Source organism: Bombina bombina, chromosome 3 (genome assembly GCF_027579735.1).
Source record: "Bombina bombina isolate aBomBom1 chromosome 3, aBomBom1.pri, whole genome shotgun sequence".
Lineage (NCBI taxonomy): Eukaryota > Metazoa > Chordata > Amphibia > Anura > Bombinatoridae > Bombina > Bombina bombina.
Window position 1 is genome coordinate 37,576,866 of NC_069501.1, and position 26,750 is coordinate 37,603,615.

A 26,750-nucleotide genomic window follows, 5' to 3' on the forward strand; every position below is an offset into this window, starting at 1 on the left:
GCTTTTTGGTAATTAGAAGGGCGCTAAATGCCACTGCGCATCACACGTGTATTATGCCCAGCAGTGAAGGGGTTACTTAGGGAGCATGTAGGGAGCTTCTAGGGTTAATTTTAGCTTTAATGTAGTGTAGTAGACAACCCAAAGTATTGATCTAGGCCCATTTTGGTATATTTCATGCCACCATTTCACCGCCAGATGCGATCAAATTAAAAAAAAACGTAAAATTTTTCAAAATTTTAGGTTTCTCACTGAAATCATTTACAAGCAGCTTGTGCAATTATGGCACAAATGGCTGTAAATACTTCTCTAGGATCCCCTTTGTTCAGAAATAGCAGACATATGTCTTTGGCATTGCTTTTTGGTAATTAGAAGGCCGCTAAATGCCGCTGCGCATCACACGTGTATTATGTCTAGCAGTGAAGGGGTTAATTAGGTAGCTTGTAGGGAGCTTGCAGGGTTAATTTTAGCTTTAGTGTAGAGATCAGCCTCCCATCTGACACATCACACCCCCTGATCCCTCCCAAACAGGTCCCTTCCCTCCCCCACCCCACAATTGTCCCCGCCATCTTAAGTACTGGCAGAAAGTCTGCCAGTACAAAAATAAAGGGAATCTTTGTTGTTTTTTTTTTTAAAATTGTATAGCATATTTACATATGCTGCTGTGTAGTATCCCCCTTATCCCCCAACCTCCCTGATCCCCCCCCAAACACCTCTTTAACCGTCCCCCTCTGACTTTTTGGGGGCCATCTTGGGTACTGGCAGCTATCTGCCAGTACCCAGCTATCTGCCAGTACCCAGTTTGCAGAAAAAAATGTTTTCTGTTTTTTTTTTTCCACAGTTTTTTTTTTTCCACAGTTTTTTTTCTGTAGTGTAGCTTCCCTCCCACATACCAACCCAACACCCCCTGATTTAGCTTTTTTTTTTTAAATTTTATTAGCTGTATAAACTTGATTACCAAATCCTATTTTCTATAGTGCAGCGTTCCCACCCGCTCCCTCCCCGTGCACGCGCCCGCCCCCTCCCTATCGTGCACGCCCCCGGACATCCCCGCCCACGATCCCGCCCCCCTGCACACCTCCAGGGCCATCGATGGCCGCCACCCTCCTCCCGGTCCTGCTCCCACCCACCAACGAAGGAAGCCACCGATCTCCGGTGCAGAGAGGGCCACAGAGTGGCTCTCTCTGCATCGGATGGCCATACATGGTTATTGCAGGATGCCTCCATATTGAGGCATCACTGCAATAACCGGAAAGCAGCTGGAAGCGAGCAGGATCGCTTCCAGCTGCTTTCCACACCGAGGACGTGCAGGGTACGTCCTCAGGCGTTAACTGCCTTTTTTTTTTTGAGGACGTACCCTGCACGTCCTCGGTCATTAAGGGGTTAAATAACTTTCTGATCCAGTCACTAGCTCCAAGTAACTCAGTAAAAACGTGCACTTATCTCCACTTTCCAACGCTCTGGCAACAAGTAATTAGCTAATTGGAGAAATTTAAAGCTACAGAAATATAAAGTGATGGGGGAAGGAAAATTAACTGGAACAAACTCAAGCATGACAAAATCAAAACCCATCTACTGCTCAACGCATCTATTAATAGAAGTAAAGTAGCCACCCACATGAGCTCGCATGGACACTTAGATTTATAAATTAAAGAAAATGCTACTGGCAATTGCCAGAGGAAAATCTAACTGCAGAAGACACTAAAAGTGCGGTTGTGCAGCAAGCAAGGACATGTTTACACAAGCGTTGCCCTCTCACACTCATGGCCTTGCAGCAGTCTTGCAAAACACAGTGTGTGTATTCCAATAAATGTGCCCAGAAGGGGGGAAAAACAGGAATTCAGAGACTTGTGCAAGGTAGACCGGAAGCTCGGATAATGTGTCATGAAGAACTCATGATTTTAGGATCCCAGGGTTTAATTTTTCTTTTCTTCTTCATTTCTATGTGATTTACAACTTCTTATCAGTACCATCTTTTTGGGAAGAATTATTACTACTACTTACATAAGGTATGTCTATTTCCACTTCTCCAGTATCATGCGACAGCCATCAGCAAATTGCAAATGCATATACGTATATTATGTGAATTCTTGCACATGCTCAGTAGGAGCTGGTGCCTCAAAAAGCATAAATATAAAACGACATTGCATATTTTGATAATGGAAGTAAATTGGAAAGTTGTTTAAAATTGCTTTTCTATCTGAATCATCAAAGTTTAATTTTGACTTGAGTGACCCTTTAAGACATGTTTTAATGTCATGTTTGCTATCAAAATAATCCTCATGATGTCCCAATGGGATTGCTTATAAATCTATGTGCACTGTATTTACATAACTAAAATGATAAACTATACTATAACTTCAGTCAGGGCTTGAAATCGGTTTTATGTTGTGCCATAAAAAGGGGCTGCTACCTCCCTTGTCCAATCTGGAAGGGGCCCAGAAACCTGACCTAAGGAAAAAATGTATTTAATTGTCATTTCAGCAGAATAATATTGTCATTCTACATGGGAGGCTGTGTGCAACAGCTTGTTTGACAATATGTTTGCCATCTCCCTGGAACAGAGGCTATTCTGTTAAAGTTACACGTTCTATTATATGTTCTCAATTTTATTTTAAAAACGGTTTTGCTTTTGTGTGCATCTGTGTTAACTCTTTTTATATAAATGCACTGTGACTTGTGTATAATAAAATAATGTTCCTTTATTTAGTTTATTCTTTTGTCTAATATTTGAACCAAATAGACTAATAATAGAGGCAATTTGTTTTTTTTAGATTGATCTTTGCCAAATGGTGTTTTGGGATTTTTAATCTGTTAGTCTGAATTTTTTCCTTAGGAAGTTCCACATGGTGGCAGCAGAGATAGTTTAGTGTGGGTAGCATTAAATGGGAGTTCGGGCATTTTTATGGGTCTAGTAGAGACGGGAGTGTGTTTGTTAACCCTTGTACCTACTGAACTAAGTCACAGACTTGCCTGGAGTGGCTAAACTGTGATTGTTACAGGGTTGGTTAAACATGTACGTCACAATATGTAGATAAATTACATATCTACTGAAGAACAGAGTAGTGGGATAAATCAGAAGCAAAACAGTAATGTCAGATAATACCTGTTTTCCGACTGGCATTAAAGGGACATTAAGCTCAGACTGGAAGCCACATAAAACCTAAGCTTCATAACCGAGTAGCACTTTGCAATATATCACTAGTTTTCAAACCTGTCCTCAGGCCTCCCTAACAGGCCACATTTTGAGGATATCTTAAAGGGACATTAAACACTAAATACATGCTAGATAGAATGATGCATTCAAAGAAAAGATTAGTCCATGACTAACATGTAGATTTATTTTTTTAAAGTTTCATTAGTTGTTTAAAAAGTGACATACTAAGTGTAAAGTTTTAGTGCCTATAAAACCCTGGGAGCTGCCATGTTGTAACTTGTGTTACCTTCTCTGCTGTGGCCAATTATGGACCGTTATAAATAGGTCACTAGAGTGTGCAGCCAATGGTTGTGCTGGATTTAACAGTGTTCTGCACTTCCATTTCTAACAGGAACTGAAAAGCTCACAATTTTAGAATGGAATTACAGGCAAAGAGGACAAAATAAATAATGAAAGTATATTGCAGAGTTGTTTTATATATACAATTTATCATTTTATATTACCATCTCAAAGTGTTTAATGTCCCTTTAACTGGAGCACAGGTGAAATAATCAGCTGCTTAGTACACTGTTATTTTACCTGTTCTCATCCAAGATAATCCTGAAAAACTAGCCTGTTGGGGAGGCCCGAGGACAAGTTTGAAAACCAGTGCAATATATAATACAGCTGCCCAACCAAACAGAAGGTGGCTTGCCAACCAATTCCAACCATATACTTGTACGGCGAATTAATGTGTATTATCGTTCACACATGGGCAGAAGAGAGGGAAGTAATACTGTGCTGTCTTCATTAAAGTGATGGTAAACTTTAAATAATCAAATGCCATAATTTTAATATTTGCCATCTAAAAAGTATGTGTGTACCTTTTTTGTTTTTAATCCATATGTGAAAGGGTTAAATTAGTGCACATGGATGACTTTTTTTTATTTATTTTTTTAAATGACAATTCCAGTGAACATCCAATTAACGTGTGTCAGTTGACAATCTTGAAGTCCAACCCCCAGACAGCACTCCAGAATTTTCACAGTAAGAACCCAGGCTGCTGCAAACGGTTTAAATATTTAGCAAAAAAAAAGCGCACTCCGGTGGGAATAAATTTGCAAAAGATGTCACTTTAATGTGAACATTTTCGGACTTGTATGTCTGAGGACAGACCTTTGGGTCCAAAAAACATTCACATTAAAGTGACATCTTTTGCAAATTTATTCCCACCAGAGAGTGCTTTTCTTTATATATATATATATATATATACATACACACATATACACACAAAAAAATAACTCACCTTAAATCTCTTGTCCTGTAGCACTTTTTTTATTGCCACCAGCTCTCCTGAGTCGCAAAGTTTGGCCTGATACACCACACCAAACGAGCCATTGCCTATCACCTTTGTGTCTGTGTAGCTGACCTCCTGCTGCCGGTCAGGACCCTGACCTGGAGTCGCTACCACAGTGGTCACTTTGCCGCCATCTTTGTCTCCTAAAAAACAAAACAAAACATTCAGATCCAAAGTAAGAAATGGGTAATCTCACAAAGGAATCAGAACAATTCAAAGCACCATTAAAAATTGTAGATTGTAGATTGTAATTGGCGGCTTTTGCATTTCTACTAGACAGTCAGACACCCAAAAGCCCATCTGCAAAAATACATCCAAGATTATATTAATATTTTGCTGGACAAGGCACTATAATTTTTTATAGAAACAATTAAGCACTAAATAACAATAAAAACTTGTGTACAAAACCCATTTATGGAATAATTCCATAGCGGTCCTCGATCACAAAAAGACTGTTTCAAGCCCTTCCCAGGCTCTTAATCATGTCACTGGACCCCTGTGGAACAAATCAGTAAAAAGGCCCTTTTTTGAAAAGAAAGCTGACTGGAAAAACTATATATGCACTTGCCACATTTTTTTCTGTGCCCATCAAGTATAGTGGTGTTTCTGCAGACTGTTGGATGTAACCTGGACATTACCGTCGTTTACCCATGTTGATGGTTTTAAAATTAAACTAGAACTTGTAAATCATGTATAAATGCAGTCTATTCTAATGCCCCAGCAGGAAATGATACATTTACTGGAAGTGGCTTTTATTTGCATACAGAATAAACACAACTAGCAAGTTGTTTCAAGATGCTGAAATAGCAGACAGCACAGTATTTTGCTACATGTGAGCAACTGAGTCATAGCCATGACCGTATGTATATAAACCAGGGCACATATAGCAAACGCCTAAGGGACCAGAACCAAACAACTGGGTCCCCAACATCATGTCCCGAGGGAAGGAGAACCCTCACTTACATTACATTCTAACCACTGTATGTAACACCTAATTAAGCGCATCCATTGAAACCCACCAAACAAAGCTGTAAAAACTGTCTAGAAAGTGTACTAGCCAGGGGCTAAACTTGATAAGTCATCAGATATGTATTCTTGTTCGAGTATCAGTAGTTTAGGTTTTATCACTGCTTTAAAGGGAAGGTGTTCTGTGATTATTTTTCTCTGCTTTAAAGGGACAGTCTACAATATAATTTTTAGTTTTAAAAGACAGATAATCCCTTTATTACTCAATCCCCAGTTTTGCAAAACCAACACTGTTATATTAATATACTTGTTACCTCTGTGATTACCTTGTATCTAATCCTCTGCAGATTGCCCCCTGATCACATGACTTATCTATTGAGTTGCATTTAGTACTGTGTTGTGCCAACTCTTAAATAACTTCCCAGGTGTGAACACATTGTTATCTATATGGCCCACATGAACTAGCAGTCTCCTGTTGTGAAAAGCTAATAAAAAAGCATGTGATTTTATGTTATAAAATCTATTAATATAACAACGTTGGTTGTGCAAAGCTGGGGAATGGGTAGTAAAGGCGTTCTTTTTAAGCTAACTTTTTAAAGAATAACAATTTTAGTGTAGACTGTTCCTGTAATAGGTTTCCAGCTATCCATTTTACCTGCTGGAGTACTTACAAACGGGTTTATAGAAAAGCTATGTAAACAAGACAGTTTAGAAGATGCTATCACATGGTACAGGGGGAGTGGAAATAGACTACTACTCATTTGAAATTCAGAGTAAATGCTATTGTATTGTCTTGTTATTTTGCATTTGTTGATTATGAAAGTCTCCTGTGTTTACTGGTCTTTTAAGGGGAAACTTTTTATGACACTGTCCATTGAATGGAACATCTGTTTCTGTTGCGACCTCATACGACCGATGGCCAAATGAACTGCTGTGCTATTCTCAGAGACTGAGTATCTCTCTTGAACATAGTTTAGGGAAGTAAAAACCCAATAATAAAATGCAAGTCATTGTTTCTCAGGTGTCAGCAATCATTTAAAGGGACAGTCTACACCAGAATTTGTATGGTTTAAAAAGATAGCGAACGCCTTTATTACCCATGCCTCAGTTTTGCATAACCAAAACTGATATATTAATATACTTTTTACCTGTGAATACTTTGTATCTAAACCTCTGCAGACTGTACCCTTATCTCAGGGCTTTTGACAGACATATTTTAGCCAATCAGTGTTGACTCCTAGGTAACTCCACGGGAGTGAGCACAATGTTATCTATATGACATACATGAACACCCTCTTTGTTAAAAACTGTCAAAATGCGGGGGCGTGTCCGAACTACAAACTGAGATGGTCGCACTCTGTAAGAGCTCTGATTGAACTCCAGATAATCCGCCGATTACAGGAGACATGTGACAGCAACATTGGCCCAGCAACATACTACACTGTCACTAAGTCTAGTGGCATACCAACAAACTTGATATTGACTGTATTTTTGAAATTAGAGCCCTAGATCGGACGACAAAGGCCTAAGTCAGCAGCCACGACTAGGTAGCACTTCCCCCTCAGCACACTGAGGTGACCTGCTCTTACTGTTCTTTCTGATTTTAACAACATTATACTGGCCAGCTTCAACTCCTCAATATAAAATAAGAAGCCATAGGGGAACATATTAACAGAGGAACATTTAGTAACAGTCAAGATGGCCGACGCATGGGAACAAAATCTACAGCAGCGCCTCGATCAATACTTTGAAATATTTGAGGAAATAATGCAAGGACTGTTAAATAAGGCACCATTTGAATTCCTGCTGGGTCGATAAACTACTGGAGGCGCAGGACCTACACCAAGTAAAATTTCAGCAATAAATGCATACGGAGGTGCTGATACCATAATGAAAGCAAATAACGAAAATCCCGACCGGGAGAGATCACAACAAGTTCGACTCACCATCGGCATGTCAAGAAACTCAAACCCTCACACCGAGGACACCTCAACGTTGAACACCACAACTGCTATTGCTCCAAACACGGCAGCCATATACTCGTACCAAAAGGATCAAAGCCTGACATCCAATCCAACTCATAACATCATCGGAACAATAACAAGGCCTAACCAGGATGATTTGAGTTTCCAGCCGATGGCATCTGAGAAGGGAACCTTTGGACAGGCCAAAACACCAAGAGATCATGCCTTCTACCGGTAAGCAGAACCTTGGATAATTCCTGCACAGAGCCAGACTTGCTCTCTGGACACAATACTAGTAAATATGCTCTAATGCGGGTTATGGACTTATCAGAAGATCTGTTCCTCAGCACAAACTCGAGACCTACATCACGTCAGCCCATACTCTTCAAAACTCCGCAAAGAGCCTGTATCATATCCATCGGAGAAAGACTGCATTGGCAACCACAATCTGGAGGATAAAAACATACTGACATACTAACACAGTAACTATTCCTCCGTTCTAACTAACGGTCTTAGAACTGATATGTTTAACCACCAAGTGTTCGAGGTGTATCACTTTTTTTTTATGTAGTAATCTGTTTGATAGCAATGTGTTTATACTCTGTTAGGCGTAGTTACGCCATGATATAACCTTAAAATTTTTTTATAGTTAAGTGACGCACACTATAAATGCCATTCAAATATATGTTGCATAGATAGAACTGCTAGATAGAGACAATTCACCCGGCACTGTAACATAATCTAAATCTGTACACGGCAGGAATTGTCTACCTGTTTATTATTAGTCCTGCAAGCTTCGGCATGGTATTTATTACGACATCTGTGAGATATGAACCGCCATCTTTCTAAGATATTTCAGTTTTCCTGAGTGTGTCCTTATGGGGTTAGTGGGGTGCCCCGGAGGATTAACCTAACTAAAAAAAACTTAAAATGGCAACTACATGTTTACCTAATGAACTGCGGTAGTCCCCCTCATGGCCACCGGCCGAGGTTACGGGTGGGACAGATGTAAAAGTTTTGTTAGGACAATAAAATGAGTTATATGCTCAGACAGGAATCGATACACTGCTAACACAAGCAAGAGCAACAGTGAGGGAAACACTATTTTATACCCTTATCTCAAAATGGCAGATGAAGATTTATAACGAAACCCATAATATAACATGTCCACTAAGTCTCAAATAGGTGGCTTTATTATTTATTATTCACCCTTTAAAACCATAGTTATAGCAAGAGTTGATCCGTTAACTCATAGAGCAGCATATTTTAAACTTGTACCAACATAATGTTTTACCACATTTTTCTGCTTAAAGGGCCGGCCGGTGGCCACGAGGGGGACTACCGCAGTTCATTAGGCAAACATGTAGTTGCCATTATTCCATGACATTAATAGTTGCCATTTTAAGTTTTTTAGTTAGAAGGTTAATCCTCCGGGGCACCCCACTAACCCCATAAGGACACACTCAGGAGAATTGAAAGTGATGCAGTATAGCTGTAAAAAGCTGACTAGAAAATATCACCTGAACATCTCTATGTAAAAAAGAAATATATTTTACCTCAAGGGTTTCTCAGTAGCCACATGCCATTGTAAAGGACTTCTAAGCAACTAATCAGTATTTCTGTCCCAGGACAGCCGAAGGGATGAGCCTCGTACACTCATGTTATTTCCCTATTCAGTGTAAGGAAGTTTACAATGAAATCTCATGAGAGTTAAGTCAAATCTCATGAGATCACAGTAAAAGAGTTCATGACCTCAGCACTGTTGATGTTGATTGGCTGATGTTCATTTCTTCATTTTTTTTTATTTTTTTTTTACCTGCAGCTGAGTATAACTTTTTACACAGAACTTACTCTGCGGAGCTAAGGAAATTGTGAGGTAAAAAATCTTCCTTTTTTACATAGAGATGCTCAGGTGATATTTTCCTGTCAGCTTTTTACAGTTATACTGCATCAGTTTCAAGTGATTTAGCATATGAGTATTATGTCCCTTTAAGTCCCGACATCCCAATTATGAGAAGAACTGCCAAAAAGGACATTAAATATCTGTCAACCTTTCAGAGACTTAAAGGGACATTGAACCCAAATTTTTTCTTTTGTAATTCAGAAAGAGCATGCAATTTTAAGCAACTTTCTAATTTGCTCCTATTATCATTTTTTCTTTGTTCTCTTGCCATCATTATTTGAAAAAGAAGGCATCTAAGCTTTTTTTTGGTTTCAGTACTCTGGACAGCACTTTTATTGGTGGATGAATTTATCCACCAATCAGCAAGGACAACCCAGGTTGTTCACCAAAAATGGGCCGGCATCTAAACTTACATTCTTGCATTTCAAATAAAGATACCAAGAGAATGAAGAAAATTTGATAACAGGAGTAAAATAGAAAGTTGCTTAAAATTTCATGCTCAATCTGAATCACAAAAGAAAAAAATTGGGTACAGTGTCCCTTTAAGTTCTAACCATCATATCTTATCTATTCAACAACTTCTTTTATATGTAAGGTTGCTAAGGTAGTGCTGAGTTTAATCTAGTCCTTTAAGGACTTATGAGCTAAAATTTCCCCTACACCATATTCATTAAACACTATTAACAGACCCAAAAGTGGTCTATCTAGTACGAACAGGGAACAAAAATGAGGAAAACGCTCACCCTTTACATTTTTATATATACACATTGTCAAAATGCATTCAGATAATAGGCGGCTTTTAAGGGCTAAGAAATTAGCATGACCTACCTAAGTTTAGTTTTCAACTATAAATAGCAAAAGAGCAAAGCAAAATTGATTATAAAAGTAAATGGGAAAGTTGTTTAAAATGACATGACCTATCTGTATCATGCAAGTTTATTTTTGACTAGACAGTCCCTTTAAGTCTTGCTAATGGTCACTGGAACAACAACTGGGAATAAAACAACCCCCTGACCATGCTATGTGAAAGAAGGGGTTCTAACAACGATCACAAGCATTTTCTTTTGCTCTCCAGTAGCTTGTGTCAGAACGTATACAATCAGTGGGACAAAACACCATGTGACTGGAGCTGCTGAACATCAAGGCCCCATGAGTGGAGGACACGGAAGAAGAACCAGATACAAGGTGGTACAAAGTAATATTTATTGAGCGCTTATATTTTTAACATGAGCAACACAAGTTTTGCGTCCATAAGATGAAATTAATAAGTTTATTAGAAGCTCACAAATCCATTCTGTATTTAAAGCTCTGAAATTTCTGTGAAATTGTGAGACATTATTATTATTATTCTTTATTTATAAAGCGCCAACAGATTCCGCAGCGCTGCCCATGGGTACAAGGATAACAGTACAATGGAGAAACAATACAATAAAAGACAAGATTTTACAGACAAATACAGGGGGAATTGGGGGCCCTATTCCCGTGGGAACTTACAATCTAGATGTTACTATGTTACAGCATGAGGAACACACACAGATAGTCTCAGTTAACTATTAATGCATCATCCTCCATGTTAGTGGAATTTATGTTCCCAATATCCTTTACTGATGCAAAACTGTGCTCTTATCTCAGCAGTCACTGTGTAGAATGTATTATCAGGGCTAGCGAATCAAGTAACATTTTCAGAGTAATTTTGCAGGAAAACCAAAGTCAGGGTTGTATAGTAAATGTTAATTTATGGTCCTAATAGGGACAGTACACTGTAAAATAGTTTTTCATAAATTTTCAATGACTTGTTATACCAGCTGCAGAGTATAAAATGTAGGGGAAATTGCATTTTCAGGTTTATTTGTGTATATGAAGTAGCTGGTTTTGTGCTTTTAAACCACAGCCTATTACAATGGGTTGAGCTTCAGGTAATATCAGATTATTATGTCACTTTGTGTACACACACTTGCTTCCTTAGCTTATATTTGTCATTAAACCAAAGCTCAATGCTTGGAACAATGGAAAAACAGAATTTATGTTTACCTGATAAATTACTTTCTCCAACGGTGTGTCCGGTCCACGGCGTCATCCTTACTTGTGGGATATTCTCTTCCCCAACAGGAAATGGCAAAGAGCCCAGCAAAGCTGGTCACATGATCCCTCCTAGGCTCCGCCTACCCCAGTCATTCGACCGACGTTAAGGAGGAATATTAGCATAGGAGAAACCATATGGTACCGTGGTGACTGTAGTTAAAGAAAATAAATTATCAGACCTGATTAAAAAAAAAAACCAGGGCGGGCCGTGGACCGGACACACCGTTGGAGAAAGTAATTTATCAGGTAAACATAAATTCTGTTTTCTCCAACATAGGTGTGTCCGGTCCACGGCGTCATCCTTACTTGTGGGAACCAATACCAAAGCTTTAGGACACGGATGAAGGGAGGGAGCAAATCAGGTCACCTAAATGGAAGGCACCACGGCTTGCAAAACCTTTCTCCCAAAAATAGCCTCAGAAGAAGCAAAAGTATCAAACTTGTAAAATTTGGTAAAAGTGTGCAGTGAAGACCAAGTCGCTGCCCTACATATCTGATCAACAGAAGCCTCGTTCTTGAAGGCCCAAGTGGAAGCCACAGCCCTAGTGGAATGAGCTGTGATTCTTTCGGGAGGCTGCCGTCCGGCAGTCTCGTAAGCCAATCTGATGATGCTTTTAATCCAAAAAGAGAGAGAGGTAGAAGTTGCTTTTTGACCTCTCCTTTTACCGGAATAAACAACAAACAAGGAAGATGTTTGTCTAAAATCCTTTGTAGCATCCAAATAGAATTTTAGAGCGCGAACAACATCCAAATTGTGCAACAAACGTTCCTTCTTTGAAGCTGGTTTCGGACACAGAGAAGGTACGATAATCTCCTGGTTAATGTTTTTGTTAGAAACAACTTTTGGAAGAAAACCAGGTTTAGTACGTAAAACCACCTTATCTGCATGGAACACCAGATAAGGAGGAGAACACTGCAGAGCAGATAATTCTGAAACTCTTCTGGCAGAAGAAATTGCAACTAAAAACAAAACTTTCCAAGATAATAACTTAATATCAACGGAATGCAAGGGTTCAAACGGAACCCCCTGAAGAACTGAAAGAACTAAATTGAGACTCCAAGGAGGAGTCAAAGGTTTGTAAACAGGCTCGATTCTAACCAGAGCCTGAACAAAGGCTTGAACATCTGGCACAGCAGCCAGTTTTTTGTGAAGTAACACCGACAAGGCAGAAATCTGTCCCTTCAGGGAACTTGCAGATAATCCCTTTTCCAATCCTTCTTGAAGGAAGGATAGAATCCTAGGAATCTTAACCTTGTCCCAAGGGAATCCTTTAGATTCACACCAACAGATATATTTTTTCCAAATTTTGTGGTAAATCTTTCTAGTTACAGGCTTTCTGGCCTGAACAAGAGTATCGATAACAGAATCTGAGAACCCTCGTTTCGATAAAATCAAGCGTTCAATCTCCAAGCAGTCAGCTGGAGTGAAACCAGATTCGGATGTTCGAACGGACCCTGAACAAGCAGGTCTCGTCTCAAAGGTAGCTTCCAAGGTGGAGCCGATGACATATTCACCAGATCTGCATACCAAGTCCTGCGTGGCCACGCAGGAGCTATCAAGATCACCGACGCCCTCTCCTGATTGATCCTGGCTACCAGCCTGGGGATGAGAGGAAACGGCGGGAACACATAAGCTAGTTTGAAGGTCCAAGGTGCTACTAGTGCATCCACTAGAGCCGCCTTGGGATCCCTGGATCTGGACCCGTAGCAAGGAACTTTGAAGTTCTGACGAGAGGCCATCAGATCCATGTCTGGAATGCCCCACAGCTGAGTGACTTGGGCAAAGATTTCCGGATGGAGTTCCCACTCCCCCGGATGCAATGTCTGACGACTCAGAAAATCCGCTTCCCAATTTTCCACTCCTGGGATGTGGATAGCAGACAGGTGGCAGGAGTGAGACTCCGCCCATAGAATGATTTTGGTCACTTCTTCCATCGCTAGGGAACTCCTTGTTCCCCCCTGATGGTTGATGTACGCAACAGTTGTCATGTTGTCTGATTGAAACCGTATGAACTTGGCCCACGCTAGCTGAGGCCAAGCCTTGAGAGCATTGAATATCGCTCTCAGTTCCAGAATATTTATCGGTAGAAGAGATTCTTCCCGAGACCAAAGACCCTGAGCTTTCAGGGCTCCCCAGACCGCGCCCCAGCCCATCAGACTGGCGTCGGTCGTGACAATGACCCACTCTGGTCTGCGGAATGTCATCCCTTGTGACAGGTTGTCCAGGGACAGCCACCAACGGAGTGAGTCTCTGGTCCTCTGATTTACTTGTATCTTCGGAGACAAGTCTGTATAGTCCCCATTCCACTGACTGAGCATGCACAGTTGTAATGGTCTTAGATGAATGCGCGCAAAAGGAACTATGTCCATTGCCGCTACCATCAACCCGATCACTTCCATGCACTGAGCTATGGAAGGAAGAGGAACGGAATGAAGTATCCGACAAGAGTCTAGAAGTTTTGTTTTTCTGGCCTCTGTCAGAAAAATCCTCATTTCTAAGGAGTCTATTATTGTTCCCAAGAAGGGAACCCTTGTTGACGGGGATAGAGAACTCTTTTCCACGTTCACTTTCCATCCGTGAGATCTGAGAAAGGCCAGGACAATGTCCGTGTGAGCCTTTGCTTGAGGAAGGGACGACGCTTGAATCAGAATGTCGTCCAAGTAAGGTACTACAGCAATGCCCCTTGGTCTTAGCACAGCTAGAAGGGACCCTAGTACTTTTGTGAAAATCCTTGGAGCAGTGGCTAATCCGAAAGGAAGCGCCACGAACTGGTAATGTTTGTCCAGGAATGCGAACCTTAGGAACCGATGATGTTCCTTGTGGATAGGAATATGTAGATACGCATCCTTTAAATCCACCGTGGTCATGAATTGACCTTCCTGGATGGAAGGAAGAATAGTTCGAATGGTTTCCATCTTGAACGATGGAACCTTGAGAAACTTGTTTAAGATCTTGAGATCTAAGATTGGTCTGAACGTTCCCTCTTTTTTGGGAACTATGAACAGATTGGAGTAGAACCCCATCCCTTGTTCTCTTAATGGAACAGGATGAATCACTCCCATTTTTAACAGGTCTTCTACACAATGTAAGAATGCCTGTCCTTTTATGTGGTCTGAAGACAACTGAGACCTGTGGAACCTCCCCCTTGGGGGAAGTCCCTTGAATTCCAGAAGATAACCTTGGGAGACTATTTCTAGCGCCCAAGGATCCAGAACATCTCTTGCCCAAGCCTGAGCGAAGAGAGAGAGTCTGCCCCCCACCAGATCCGGTCCCGGATCGGGGGCCAACATTTCATGCTGTCTTGGTAGCAGTGGCAGGTTTCTTGGCCTGCTTTCCCTTGTTCCAGCCTTGCATTGGTCTCCAAGCTGGCTTGGCTTGAGAAGTATTACCCTCTTGCTTAGAGGACGTAGCACCTTGGGCTGGTCCGTTTCTACGAAAGGGACGAAAATTAGGTTTATTTTTTGCCTTGAAAGGCCGATCCTGAGGAAGGGCGTGGCCCTTACCCCCAGTGATATCAGAGATAATCTCTTTCAAGTCAGGGCCAAACAGCGTTTTCCCCTTGAAAGGAATGTTAAGTAGCTTGTTCTTGGAAGACGCATCAGCCGACCAAGATTTCAACCAAAGCGCTCTGCGCGCCACAATAGCAAACCCAGAATTCTTAGCCGCTAACCTAGCCAATTGCAAAGTGGCGTCTAGGGTGAAAGAATTAGCCAATTTGAGAGCATTGATTCTGTCCATAATCTCCTCAAAAGGAGGAGACTCACTATCGACCGCCTTTATCAGATCATCGAACCAGAAACATGCGGCTGTAGCGACAGGGACAATGCATGAAATTGGTTGTAGAAGGTAACCTTGCTGAACAAACATCTTTTTAAGCAAACCTTCTAATTTTTTATCCATAGGATCTTTGAAAGCACAACTATCCTCTATGGGTATAGTGGTGCGTTTGTTTAAAGTGGAAACCGCTCCCTCGACCTTGGGGACTGTCTGCCATAAGTCCTTTCTGGGGTCGACCATAGGAAACAATTTTTTAAATATGGGGGGAGGGACGAAAGGAATACCGGGCCTTTCCCATTCCTTGTTAACAATGTCCGCCACCCGCTTGGGTATAGGAAAAGCTTCTGGGAGCCCCGGCACCTCTAGGAACTTGTCCATTTTACATAGTTTCTCTGGGATGACCAACTTGTCACAATCATCCAAAGTGGATAATACCTCCTTAAGCAGAATGCGGAGATGTTCCAACTTAAATTTAAATGCAATCACATCAGGTTCAGCCTGTTGAGAAATGTTCCCTGAATCAGTAATTTCTCCCTCAGACAAAACCTCCCTGGCCCCATCAGACTGGGTTAGGGGCCCTTCGGAAATATTATTATCAGCGTCGTCATGCTCTTCAGTATCTAAAACAGAGCAGCCGCGCTTACGCTGATAAGTGTTCATTTTGGCTAAAATGTTTTTGACAGAATTATCCATTACAGCCGTTAATTGTTGCATAGTAAGGAGTATTGGCGCGCTAGATGTACTAGGGGCCTCCTGAGTGGGCAAGACTCGTGTAGACGAAGGAGGGAATGATGCAGTACCATGCTTACTCCCCTCACTTGAGGAATCATCTTGGGCATCATTGTCATTATCACATAAATCACATTTATTTAAATGAATAGGAATTCTGGCTTCCCCACATTAAGAACACAGTCTATCTGGAAGTTCAGACATGTTAAACAGGCATAAACTTGATAACAAGTACAAAAAACGTTTTAAAATAAAACCGTTACTGTCACTTTAAATTTTAAACTGAACACACTTTATTACTGCAATTGCGAAAAAACATGAAGGAATTGTTCAAAATTCACCAAATTTTCACCACAGTGTCTTAAAGCCTTAAAAGTATTGCACACCAAATTTGGAAGCTTTAACCCTTAAAATAACGGAACCGGAGCCGTTTTGAACTTTAACCCCTTTACAGTCCCTGGTATCTGCTTTGCTGAGACCCAACCAAGCCCAAAGGGGAATACGATACCAAATGACGCCTTCAGAAAGTCTTTTCTAAGTATCAGAGCTCCTCTCACATGCGACTGCATGCCATGCCTCTCAAAAACAAGTGCGCAACACCGGCGCGAAAATGAGGCTCTGCTTATGCTTTGGGAAAGCCCCTAAAGAATAAGGTGTCTAATACAGTGCCTGCCGATATTATTATATCAAAATACCCAGATAAAATGATTCCTCAAGGCTAAATATGTGTTAATAATGAATCGATTTAGCCCAGAAAAAGTCTACAGTCTTAATAAGCCCTTGTGAAGCCCTTATTTACTTGCTGAATAAACATGGCTTACCGGATCCCATAGGGAAAATGACAGCTTCCAGCATTACATCGTCTTGTTAGAATGTGTCATACCTCAAGCAGCAAGAGACTGCACACTGTTCCCCCAACTGAAGTTAATTGCTCTCAACAGTCCTGTGTGGAACAGCCATGGATTTTAGTGACGGTTGCTAAAATCATTTTCCTCATACAAACAGAAATCTTCATCTCTTTTCTGTTTCTGAGTAAATAGTACATACCAGCACTATTTCAAAATAACAAACTCTTGATTGAATAATAAAAACTACAGTTAAACACTAAAAAACTCTAAGCCATCTCCGTGGAGATGTTGCCTGTACAACGGCAAAGAGAATGACTGGGGTAGGCGGAGCCTAGGAGGGATCATGTGACCAGCTTTGCTGGGCTCTTTGCCATTTCCTGTTGGGGAAGAGAATATCCCACAAGTAAGGATGACGCCGTGGACCGGACACACCTATGTTGGAGAAATTAACATTTAATTACTTAAAGGGCCACTGTAAGTAAAACAGAATTTATGTTTACCTGATAAATTACTTTCTCCAACGGTGTGTCCGGTCCACGGCGTCATCCTTACTTGTGGGATATTCTCTTCCCCAACAGGAAATGGCAAAGAGCCCAGCAAAGCTGGTCACATGATCCCTCCTAGGCTCCGCCTTCCCCAGTCATTCGACCGACGTAAAGGAGGAATATTTGCATAGGAGAAACCATATGATACCGTGGTGATTGTAGTTAAAGAAAAAAAATTATCAGACCTGATTAAAAAACCAGGGCGGGCCGTGGACCGGACACACCGTTGGAGAAAGTAATTTATCAGGTAAACATAAATTCTGTTTTCTCCAACATAGGTGTGTCCGGTCCACGGCGTCATCCTTACTTGTGGGAACCAATACCAAAGCTTTAGGACACGGATGAAGGGAGGGAGCAAATCAGGTCACCTAGATGGAAGGCACCACGGCTTGCAAAACCTTTCTCCCAAAAATAGCCTCAGAAGAAGCAAAAGTATCAAACTTGTAAAATTTAGTAAAAGTGTGCAGTGAAGACCAAGTCGCTGCCTTACATATCTGATCAACAGAAGCCTCGTTCTTGAAGGCCCATGTGGAAGCCACAGCCCTAGTGGAATGAGCTGTGATTCGGTCAGGAGGCTGCCGTCCGGCAGTCTCATAAGCCAATCTGATGATGCTTTTAATCCAAAAAGAGAGAGAGGTAGAAGTTGCTTTTTGACCTCTCCTTTTACCAGAATAAACAACAAACAAGGAAGATGTTTGTCTAAAATCCTTTGTAGCATCTAAATAGAATTTTAGAGCACGAACAACATCCAAATTGTGCAACAGACGTTCCTTCTTTGAAACTGGATTCGGACACAAAGAAGGCACGACTATCTCCTGGTTAATGTTTTTGTTAGAAACAACTTTCGGAAGAAAACCAGGTTTAGTACGTAAAACCACCTTATCTGCATGGAACACCAGATAAGGAGGAGAACACTGCAGAGCAGATAATTCTGAAACTCTTCTAGCAGAAGAAATTGCAACCAAAAACAAAACTTTCCAAGATAATAACTTAATATCAACGGAATGTAAGGGTTCAAACGGAACCCCCTGAAGAACTGAAAGAACTAAATTGAGACTCCAAGGAGGAGTCAAAGGTTTGTAAACAGGCTTGATTCTAACCAGAGCCTGAACAAAGGCTTGAACATCTGGCACAGCTGCCAGCTTTTTGTGAAGTAACACAGACAAGGCAGAAATCTGTCCCTTCAAGGAACTAGCAGATAATCCTTTCTCCAAACCTTCTTGAAGGAAGGATAGAATCTTAGGAATTTTTACCTTGTCCCAAGGGAATCCTTTAGATTCACACCAACAGATATATTTTTTCCATATTTTGTGGTAAATTTTTCTAGTTACAGGCTTTCTGGCCTGAACAAGAGTATCAATGACAGAATCTGAGAACCCTCGCTTTGATAAGATCAAGCGTTCAATCTCCAAGCAGTCAGTTGGAGTGAGACCAGGTTCGGATGTTCGAACGGACCCTGAACAAGAAGGTCTCGTCTCAAAGGTAGCTTCCATGGTGGAGCCGATGACATATTCACCAGGTCTGCATACCAAGTCCTGCGTGGCCACGCAGGAGCTATCAAGATCACCGATGCTCTCTCCTGATTGATCCTGGCTACCAGCCTGGGGATGAGAGGAAACGGCGGGAATACATAAGCTAGTTTGAAGGTCCAAGGTGCTACTAGTGCATCTACTAGAGTCGCCTTGGGATCCCTGGATCTGGACCCGTAGCAAGGAACCTTGAAGTTCTGACGAGAGGCCATCAGATCCATGTCTGGAATGCCCCACAATTGAGTGATTTGGGCAAAGATTTCCGGATGGAGTTCCCACTCCCCCGGATGAAATGTCTGACGACTCAGAAAATCCGCTTCCCAATTTTCCACTCCTGGGATGTGGATTGCAGACAAGTGGCAGGAGTGAGTCTCCGCCCATTGAATGATTTTGGTCACTTCTTCCATCGCCAGGGAACTCCTTGTTCCCCCCTGATGGTTGATGTACGCAACAGTCGTCATGTTGTCTGATTGAAACCGTATGAACTTGGCCTTTGCTAGCTGAGGCCAAGCCTTGAGAGCATTGAGTATCGCTCTCAGTTCCAGAATATTTATCGGTAGAAGAGATTCTTCCCGAGACCAAAGACCCTGAGCTTTCAGGGGTCCCCAGACCGCGCCCCAGCCCACCAGACTGGCGTCGGTCGTGACAATGACCCACTCTGGTCTGCGGAAGCTCATCCCCTGTGACAGGTTGTCCAGGGACAGCCACCAACGGAGTGAATCTCTGGTCCTCTGATTTACTTGTATCGTCGGAGACAAGTCTGTATAGTCCCCATTCCACTGACTGAGCATGCACAGTTGTAATGGTCTTAGATGAATGCGTGCAAAAGGAACTATGTCCATTGCCTCTACCATCAAACCTATTACTTCCATGCACTGCGCTATGGAAGGAAGAGGAACAGAATGAAGTATTTGACAAGAGTTCAGAAGTTTTGATTTTCTGGCCTCTGTCAGAAAAATCCTCATTTCTAAGGAGTCTATTATTGTTCCCAAGAAGGGAACCCTTGTTGACGGAGACAGAGAACTTTTTTCTGCGTTCACTTTCCACCCGTGAGATCTGAGAAAGGCCAGGACAATGTCCGTGTGAGCCTTTGCTTGAGGAAGGGACGACGCTTGAATCAGAATGTCGTCCAAGTAAGGTACTACTGCAATGCCCCTTGGTCTTAGCACCGCTAGAAGGGACCCTAGTACCTTTGTGAAAATCCTTGGAGCAGTGGCTAATCCGAACGGAAGTGCCACAAACTGGTAATGCTTGTCCAGGAATGCGAACCTTAGGAACCGATGATGTTCCTTGTGGATAGGAATATGTAGATACGCATCCTTTAAATCCACCGTGGTCATGAATTGACCTTCCTGGATGGAAGGAAGAATAGTTCGAATGGTTTCCATTTTGAACGATGGAACCTTGAGAAACTTGTTTAGGATCTTGAGATCTAAGATTGGTCTGAATGTTCCCTCTTTTTTGGGAACTACGAACAGATTGGAGTAGAACCCCATCCCTTGTTCTCCTAATGGAACAGGATGAATCACTCCCATTTTTAACAGGTCTTCTACACAATGTAAGAATGCCTGTTTTTTTATGTGGTCTGAAGACAATTGAGACCTGTGGAACCTCCCCCTTGGGGGAAGCCCCTTGAATTCCAGAAGATAACCTTGGGAGACTATTTCTAGCGCCCAAGGATCCAGAACATCTCTTGCCCAAGCCTGAGCGAAGAGAGAGAGTCTGCCCCCCACCAGATCCGGTCCCGGATCGGGGGCCAACATCTCATGCTGTCTTGGTAGCAGTGGCAGGTTTCTTGGCCTGCTTTCCTTTGTTCCAGCCTTGCATTGGTCTCCAGGCTGGCTTGGCTTGAGAAGTATTACCCTCTTGCTTAGAGGACGTAGCACTTGGGGCTGGTCCGTTTCTGCGAAAGGGACGAAAATTAGGTTTATTTTTGGCCTTGAAAGACCTATCCTGAGGAAGGGCGTGGCCCTTGCCCCCAGTGATATCAGAGATAATCTCTTTCAAGTCAGGGCCAAACAGCGTTTTCCCCTTGAAAGGAATGTTAAGCAATTTGTTCTTGGAAGACGCATCCGCTGACCAAGATTTTAACCAAAGCGCTCTGCGCGCCACAATAGCAAAACCAGAATTTTTCGCCGCTAACCTAGCCAATTGCAAAGTGGCGTCTAGGGTGAAAGAATTAGCCAATTTGAGAGCACGAATTCTGTCCATAATCTCCTCATAAGAAGAAGAATTATTATTGATCGCCTTTTCTAGCTCATCGAACCAGAAACACGCGGCTGTAGTGACAGGAACAATGCATGAAATTGGTTGTAGAAGGTAACCTTGCTGAACAAACATCTTTTTAAGCAAACCTTCTAATTTTTTATCCATAGGATCTTTGAAAGCACAACTATCTTCTATGGGTATAGTGGTGCGTTTGTTTAGAGTAGAAACCGCCCCCTCGACCTTGGGGACTGTCTGCCATAAGTCCTTTCTGGGGTCGACCATAGGAAACAATTTTTTAAATATGGGGGGAGGGACGAAAGGTATACCGGGCCTTTCCCATTCTTTATTTACAATGTCCGCCACCCGCTTGGGTATAGGAAAAGCTTCGGGGGGCCCCGGGACCTCTAGGAACTTGTCCATTTTACATAGTTTCTCTGGAATGACCAAATTCTCACAATCATCCAGAGTGGATAACACCTCCTTAAGCAGAGCGCGGAGATGTTCCAATTTAAATTTAAATGTAATCACATCAGGTTCAGCTTGTTGAGAAATTTTCCCTGAATCTGAAATTTCTCCCTCAGACAAAACCTCCCTGGCCCCCTCAGACTGGTGTAGGGGCCCTTCAGAACCAATATCATCAGCGTCCTCATGCTCTTCAGTATTTTCTAAAACAGAGCAGTCGCGCTTTCGCTGATAAGTGGGCATTTTGGCTAAAATGTTTTTGATAGAATTATCCATTACAGCCGTTAATTGTTGCATAGTAAGGAGTATTGGCGCGCTAGATGTACTAGGGGCCTCCTGTGTGGGCAAGACTGGTGTAGACGAAGGAGGGGATGATGCAGTACCATGCTTACTCCCCTCACTTGAGGAATCATCTTGGGCATCATTTTCTCTAAATTTTGTGTCACATAAATCACATCTATTTAAATGAGAAGGAACCTTGGCTTCCCCACATTCAGAACACAGTCTATCTGGTAGTTCAGACATGTTAAACAGGCAAAAACTTGATAACAAAGTACAAAAAACGTTTTAAAATAAACCGTTACTGTCACTTTAAATTTTAAACTGAACACACTTTATTACTGCAATTGCGAAAAAGTATGAAGGAATTGTTCAAAATTCACCAAAATTTCACCACAGTGTCATAAAGCCTTAAAAGTATTGCACACCAAATTTGGAAGCTTTAACCCTTAAAATAACGGAACCGGAGCCGTTTTTTATATTTAACCCCTTTACAGTCCCTGGTATCTGCTTTGCTGAGACCCAACCAAGCCCAAAGGGGAATACGATACCAAATGACGCCTTCAGAAGTCTTTTCTATGTATCAGAGCTCCTCACACATGCATCTGCATGTCATGCTTCTCAAAAACAAGTGCGCAATACAGGCGCGAAAATGAGACTCTGCCTATGATTAGGGAAAGCCCCTAGAGAATAAGGTGTCCAATACAGTGCCTGCCGGTTATTTTACATAATTCCCAAGATTAAAATAATTCCTCAAGGCTATGGAGTATAAAATATAAATCGATTTAGCCCAGAAAATGTCTACAGTCTTAGAAAGCCCTTGTGAAGCCCTTTTTTTCTTTCTGTAATAAAAATGGCTTACCGGATCCCATAGGGAAAATGACAGCTTCCAGCATTACATCGTCTTGTTAGAATGTGTCATACCTCAAGCAGCAAAAGTCTGCTCACTGTTCCCCCAACTGAAGTTAATTCCTCTCAACAGTCCTGTGTGGAACAGCCATCGATTTTAGTAACGGTTGCTAAAATCATTTTCCTCTTACAAACAGAAATCTTCATCTCTTTTCTGTTTCAGAGTAAATAGTACATACCAGCACTATTTTAAAATAACAAACTCTTGATTGAATAATAAAAACTACAGTTAAACACTAAAAAACTCTAAGCCATCTCCGTGGAGATGTTGCCTGTACAACGGCAAAGAGAATGACTGGGGAAGGCGGAGCCTAGGAGGGATCATGTGACCAGCTTTGCTGGGCTCTTTGCCATTTCCTGTTGGGGAGGAGAATATCCCACAAGTAAGGATGACGCCGTGGACCGGACACACCTATGTTGGAGAAATATTTTCTATGCCTGTTACTAACTAACTACCCCAAATACGCTTTTTATCAATAGCATTTCATTAAAATATCTCTACCGTATATCAGAAATTTTGTCTGCAAATTTAATTGTTTTCCAAACCCACTCTGTGGGTATCCTTTGCTCTGTACCAATCCGTTTACAATACCTAGGTTTCAAAATGGCGCTTTAAACACAAAGTTATTGGTTTAAGTATTTTGAACATGCAGTGCTGAAAATAGTGGGCAGGATAACGTGACATCATCGGCGAATAAAAGATATAACTTTTAGAACGTTATGAAACTTCGTTTTGGAGAAAATATAGGTCAGTAGGTTTTAATTAATGTTTATTAACTTTAATATGTTAGTTGTTTAGCTTAAAAATTATAACAGAAAGTAATCCTTTAACTATCCTGAAACCCACTGAGTAATTTCTTCTGCTGGCTTTGCTTACATAGCTTATCAATAACCTAGACTCCGGTATAGAAACTTTCAGTATAGACGGGGATGACACAGGCTAAACCAGCTATTTCATATGACGAAATAAGGGTAAAGAGCTGCTTGTAAACAATTTAAATACACTCCAGCAGGTCAAATTGATCATTGGGAACAATATAAAAGGAAGAACATTTTTGGGTAAACTGACACTTAAAAGGTCCATTACAATTGTAAAATTACATGATCTAATGGGTCAACAAATCTGTTTATATACAAATACCACTCTCTGGCTCCTAAACTTTAGACATATTGAGAAGACTCCACAAAGTTAGGAGCCAGTCGTTCCCTGGCTCGTGGGATTGTCAAGCCCTAATCTAATCCATTGGATTAAACACACAGCAGAGCAGAATCGATAGTCATAACTTGACATGCTCTAACGGATTAGCGCATGTAATTTGACTCTAATGGCCCCTAAACCAAAATGTTCACCGTTGATTCAATGTTCAAAATCTAACACCTTCTTTGACAGAATTGTTTTTCAATAGCTAGGCTCAACTTGTCTTATTTGGAGGAGCCAATCAGGAATAGTTACTGTTCGCATTGTTTTGCCGTTCTTTGCTAACTGACTCTGCTTAAGTCAGTTAGGGACAGCTCTGACAGGATTAGGCTTCTGAAAAAGGCAACGTGCACTTCCAGTTCTCAGCACAGGGCACTTTACTTTCAGACTTTAAATAAAGGGAGCAAGATAAATCCTACAAGTACATTGCAAAGATTATTTTACTACACATAATATAAATAACAATCTGTTTAAGGACCCACTGGCAAGAGGAGTGGTAATACAACAGGCTGCATATTACTACTATTATCTTTCTGGTCCACAAATGTCATTGGATCTTATGAATATCTTAAAAGAGGAAAGTTAATATAATAAAAAATAAAAATGCAAGGGGTTCTATATAAAGATCACGGAGCAAGACCAGCTGAAGAATACTACTATACAATCCGATGCACAGGACGCGTGCAACATATATTACACAGCTGTCCTGGGCAGACAATACACCACAAGATTTCACAGTATGAACACTTTTGGAGGACGCAAATTAATCAGCGTGAGAACATTTCCAGCAAGAAAGTCAGTCAAAACAAGCCCAGCTGCTCTCGGTAAAGGAGCTGCAAGTAAAGAAAGGCACCTTGTAACCTTGCTGGTAAATGAAGCCACTCTGAATAAGTGTGAAGCCTTTGTATTTCTGTGTCAGAAGTGAGACTGCGGTTTCCTGATTCCCCATAATCCCCATGTGTGTTATGATATATAACACTAATGGCGTTGTACTGTTTATTTAAATACCTAAGTAGCCAAGAACCGATTGATGACACTGAACATTAGCCATTTGCATTAACAACTCATAAAGGATACAGATATTTAGCCAAATGTGTTTTTTTAAGCTGTCAGGAGATTTCCAGCTGCCCATCTTGCAGTAAAGGATGAAGAATTACAACTGTGGGATGCTGGAATGCTACAAGGGGCTTGATTTATCAGGCCCTTCTCACTCCCCTCTGACTGCAGGTTTGCACAAGAGAACCTGCAGTCAGGATTTATCAAGTAGCGGTCATCATTTTTGCTAATTTTTTTTCTTCAATTAGCTTGTATGGGGTTAATACAACTTCATGTGAATTCAAAGTATATGGAGTCAGGCAAAGTGCAGGATATTTTCCTACAAGCTTTTAAGGGGTTAATACGACTTCATGAGAACTCAGGATATCACCAAACGGTGTAACTTTTTATCAGCTTTATCTCAGTGATGTATCTGCTTCAAAATCTAAGCCCTGGTTCCCTGTCTCTAGTCCTTTTTTTAAAAGGGACAGTCTTTAGTAAAATGAATTTTGCCCATAACTCTTCCAAGAAAACATTCAGTATTCATGGGGACATATTTTAGTTGCAGATTAAAGCAGGGATATAAATAAGTCCAAACACCCCTGGGTAAGGGTTAAGTATCAAGACAGAGGCTACCTGGGAAATGGCAGCCACTTAAACCGAGATGTAGGGTGTTTAGTGTTTTTGGGCCCAGAGGCAGAACTTTTCTTCACTTTCTGCAATGAGATTTTTTGGTGACAACATTTCTGCAGGTCATTTTGAAATGAAGAGCCTGATGCGGAGCAGCGCTGCAAAGTGAAAGAGCTAACAGTTCCTGCATGTGTCCCATTCTTTCTGCAGACATGCAGAGTCATGAAAAATGATATGCCATAGTATTGCATGCAGAGGGCACATGGAAAGGCATAAGTGGGGTTACCTTTATTCCCTAGGCCCAATATCTGCCATCCAACTAGCAAATGCAACGAGTAGTATGTAATTACCCCCTGGTGGGAAGGCCATGTGACCTGTACTGTCTATAGAAAGAAAATGTATGCCTATCTTGACACTGAGTCCACGGATCATCATAATTACTGTTGGGAATATCACTCCTGACCAGCAGGAGGAGGCAAAGAGCACCACAGCAAAGCTGTTAAATACCACTCCCCTACCCACAATCCCCAGACATTCGACCAAACGGAAAGGAAGTAATATAAGGTGCAGAGGTGCCTGAGATTTATAGAAAAATAAACTGTCTGAAAAATACAGGGCGGGCCTTGGACTCACCGTGTCAAGAAATAAATAAAATTTATCAGGTAAGCATACATTTTCTTTTCTTTCTAATGACACGGTGAGTCCACGGATCATCATAATTACTGTTGGGAACCAATACCCAAGCCAGAGTACACGGATGATAAGGGAGGGACAAGACAGGCAGTCCAAAACAGAAGGCACCACTGCTTGAAGAACCTTTCTCCCAAAAGAAGCCTCTGCCGAAGCAAAAGTATCAAATTTGTAAAATTTTGAAAGTGTGTAAAGATGACCAAGTGGCAGCCTTGCAAATCTGTTCCACAGAAGCTCCATTTTTGAAAGCCCAAGAAGAAGAAACAGCCCTTGTGGAATGAGCCGTGATTTTCTCAGGAGGCTGCTGTCCAGCAGTCTCATATGCCAAGCGAATAACACTCCTCAGCCAAAAAGACAGAAGTAGCCGAAAGACTGGCGAAAAACCTTATTCGCCTGCAAATAATACTTCAACGCACAAACCACTTCCATGTTGTGCAACAAACGCTGCTTATGAGAAGAAGAAACAACGATTTCTTGATTAATATTCCTATCCGAAACCACTTTG

At 41.5% G+C, this 26,750-nt stretch overlaps 1 protein-coding gene across 1 annotated transcript in view; it reads right to left on the bottom strand.

The window, feature by feature from the left end:
- Positions 1–26,750, bottom strand: part of GSK3B (glycogen synthase kinase 3 beta) — a 541,759-nt gene that overhangs the window by 423,749 nt on the left and 91,260 nt on the right. The window contains 1 exon segment of the mRNA XM_053705134.1: positions 4,440–4,633. Coding sequence (XP_053561109.1) covers positions 4,440–4,633 — 194 coding nt within the window.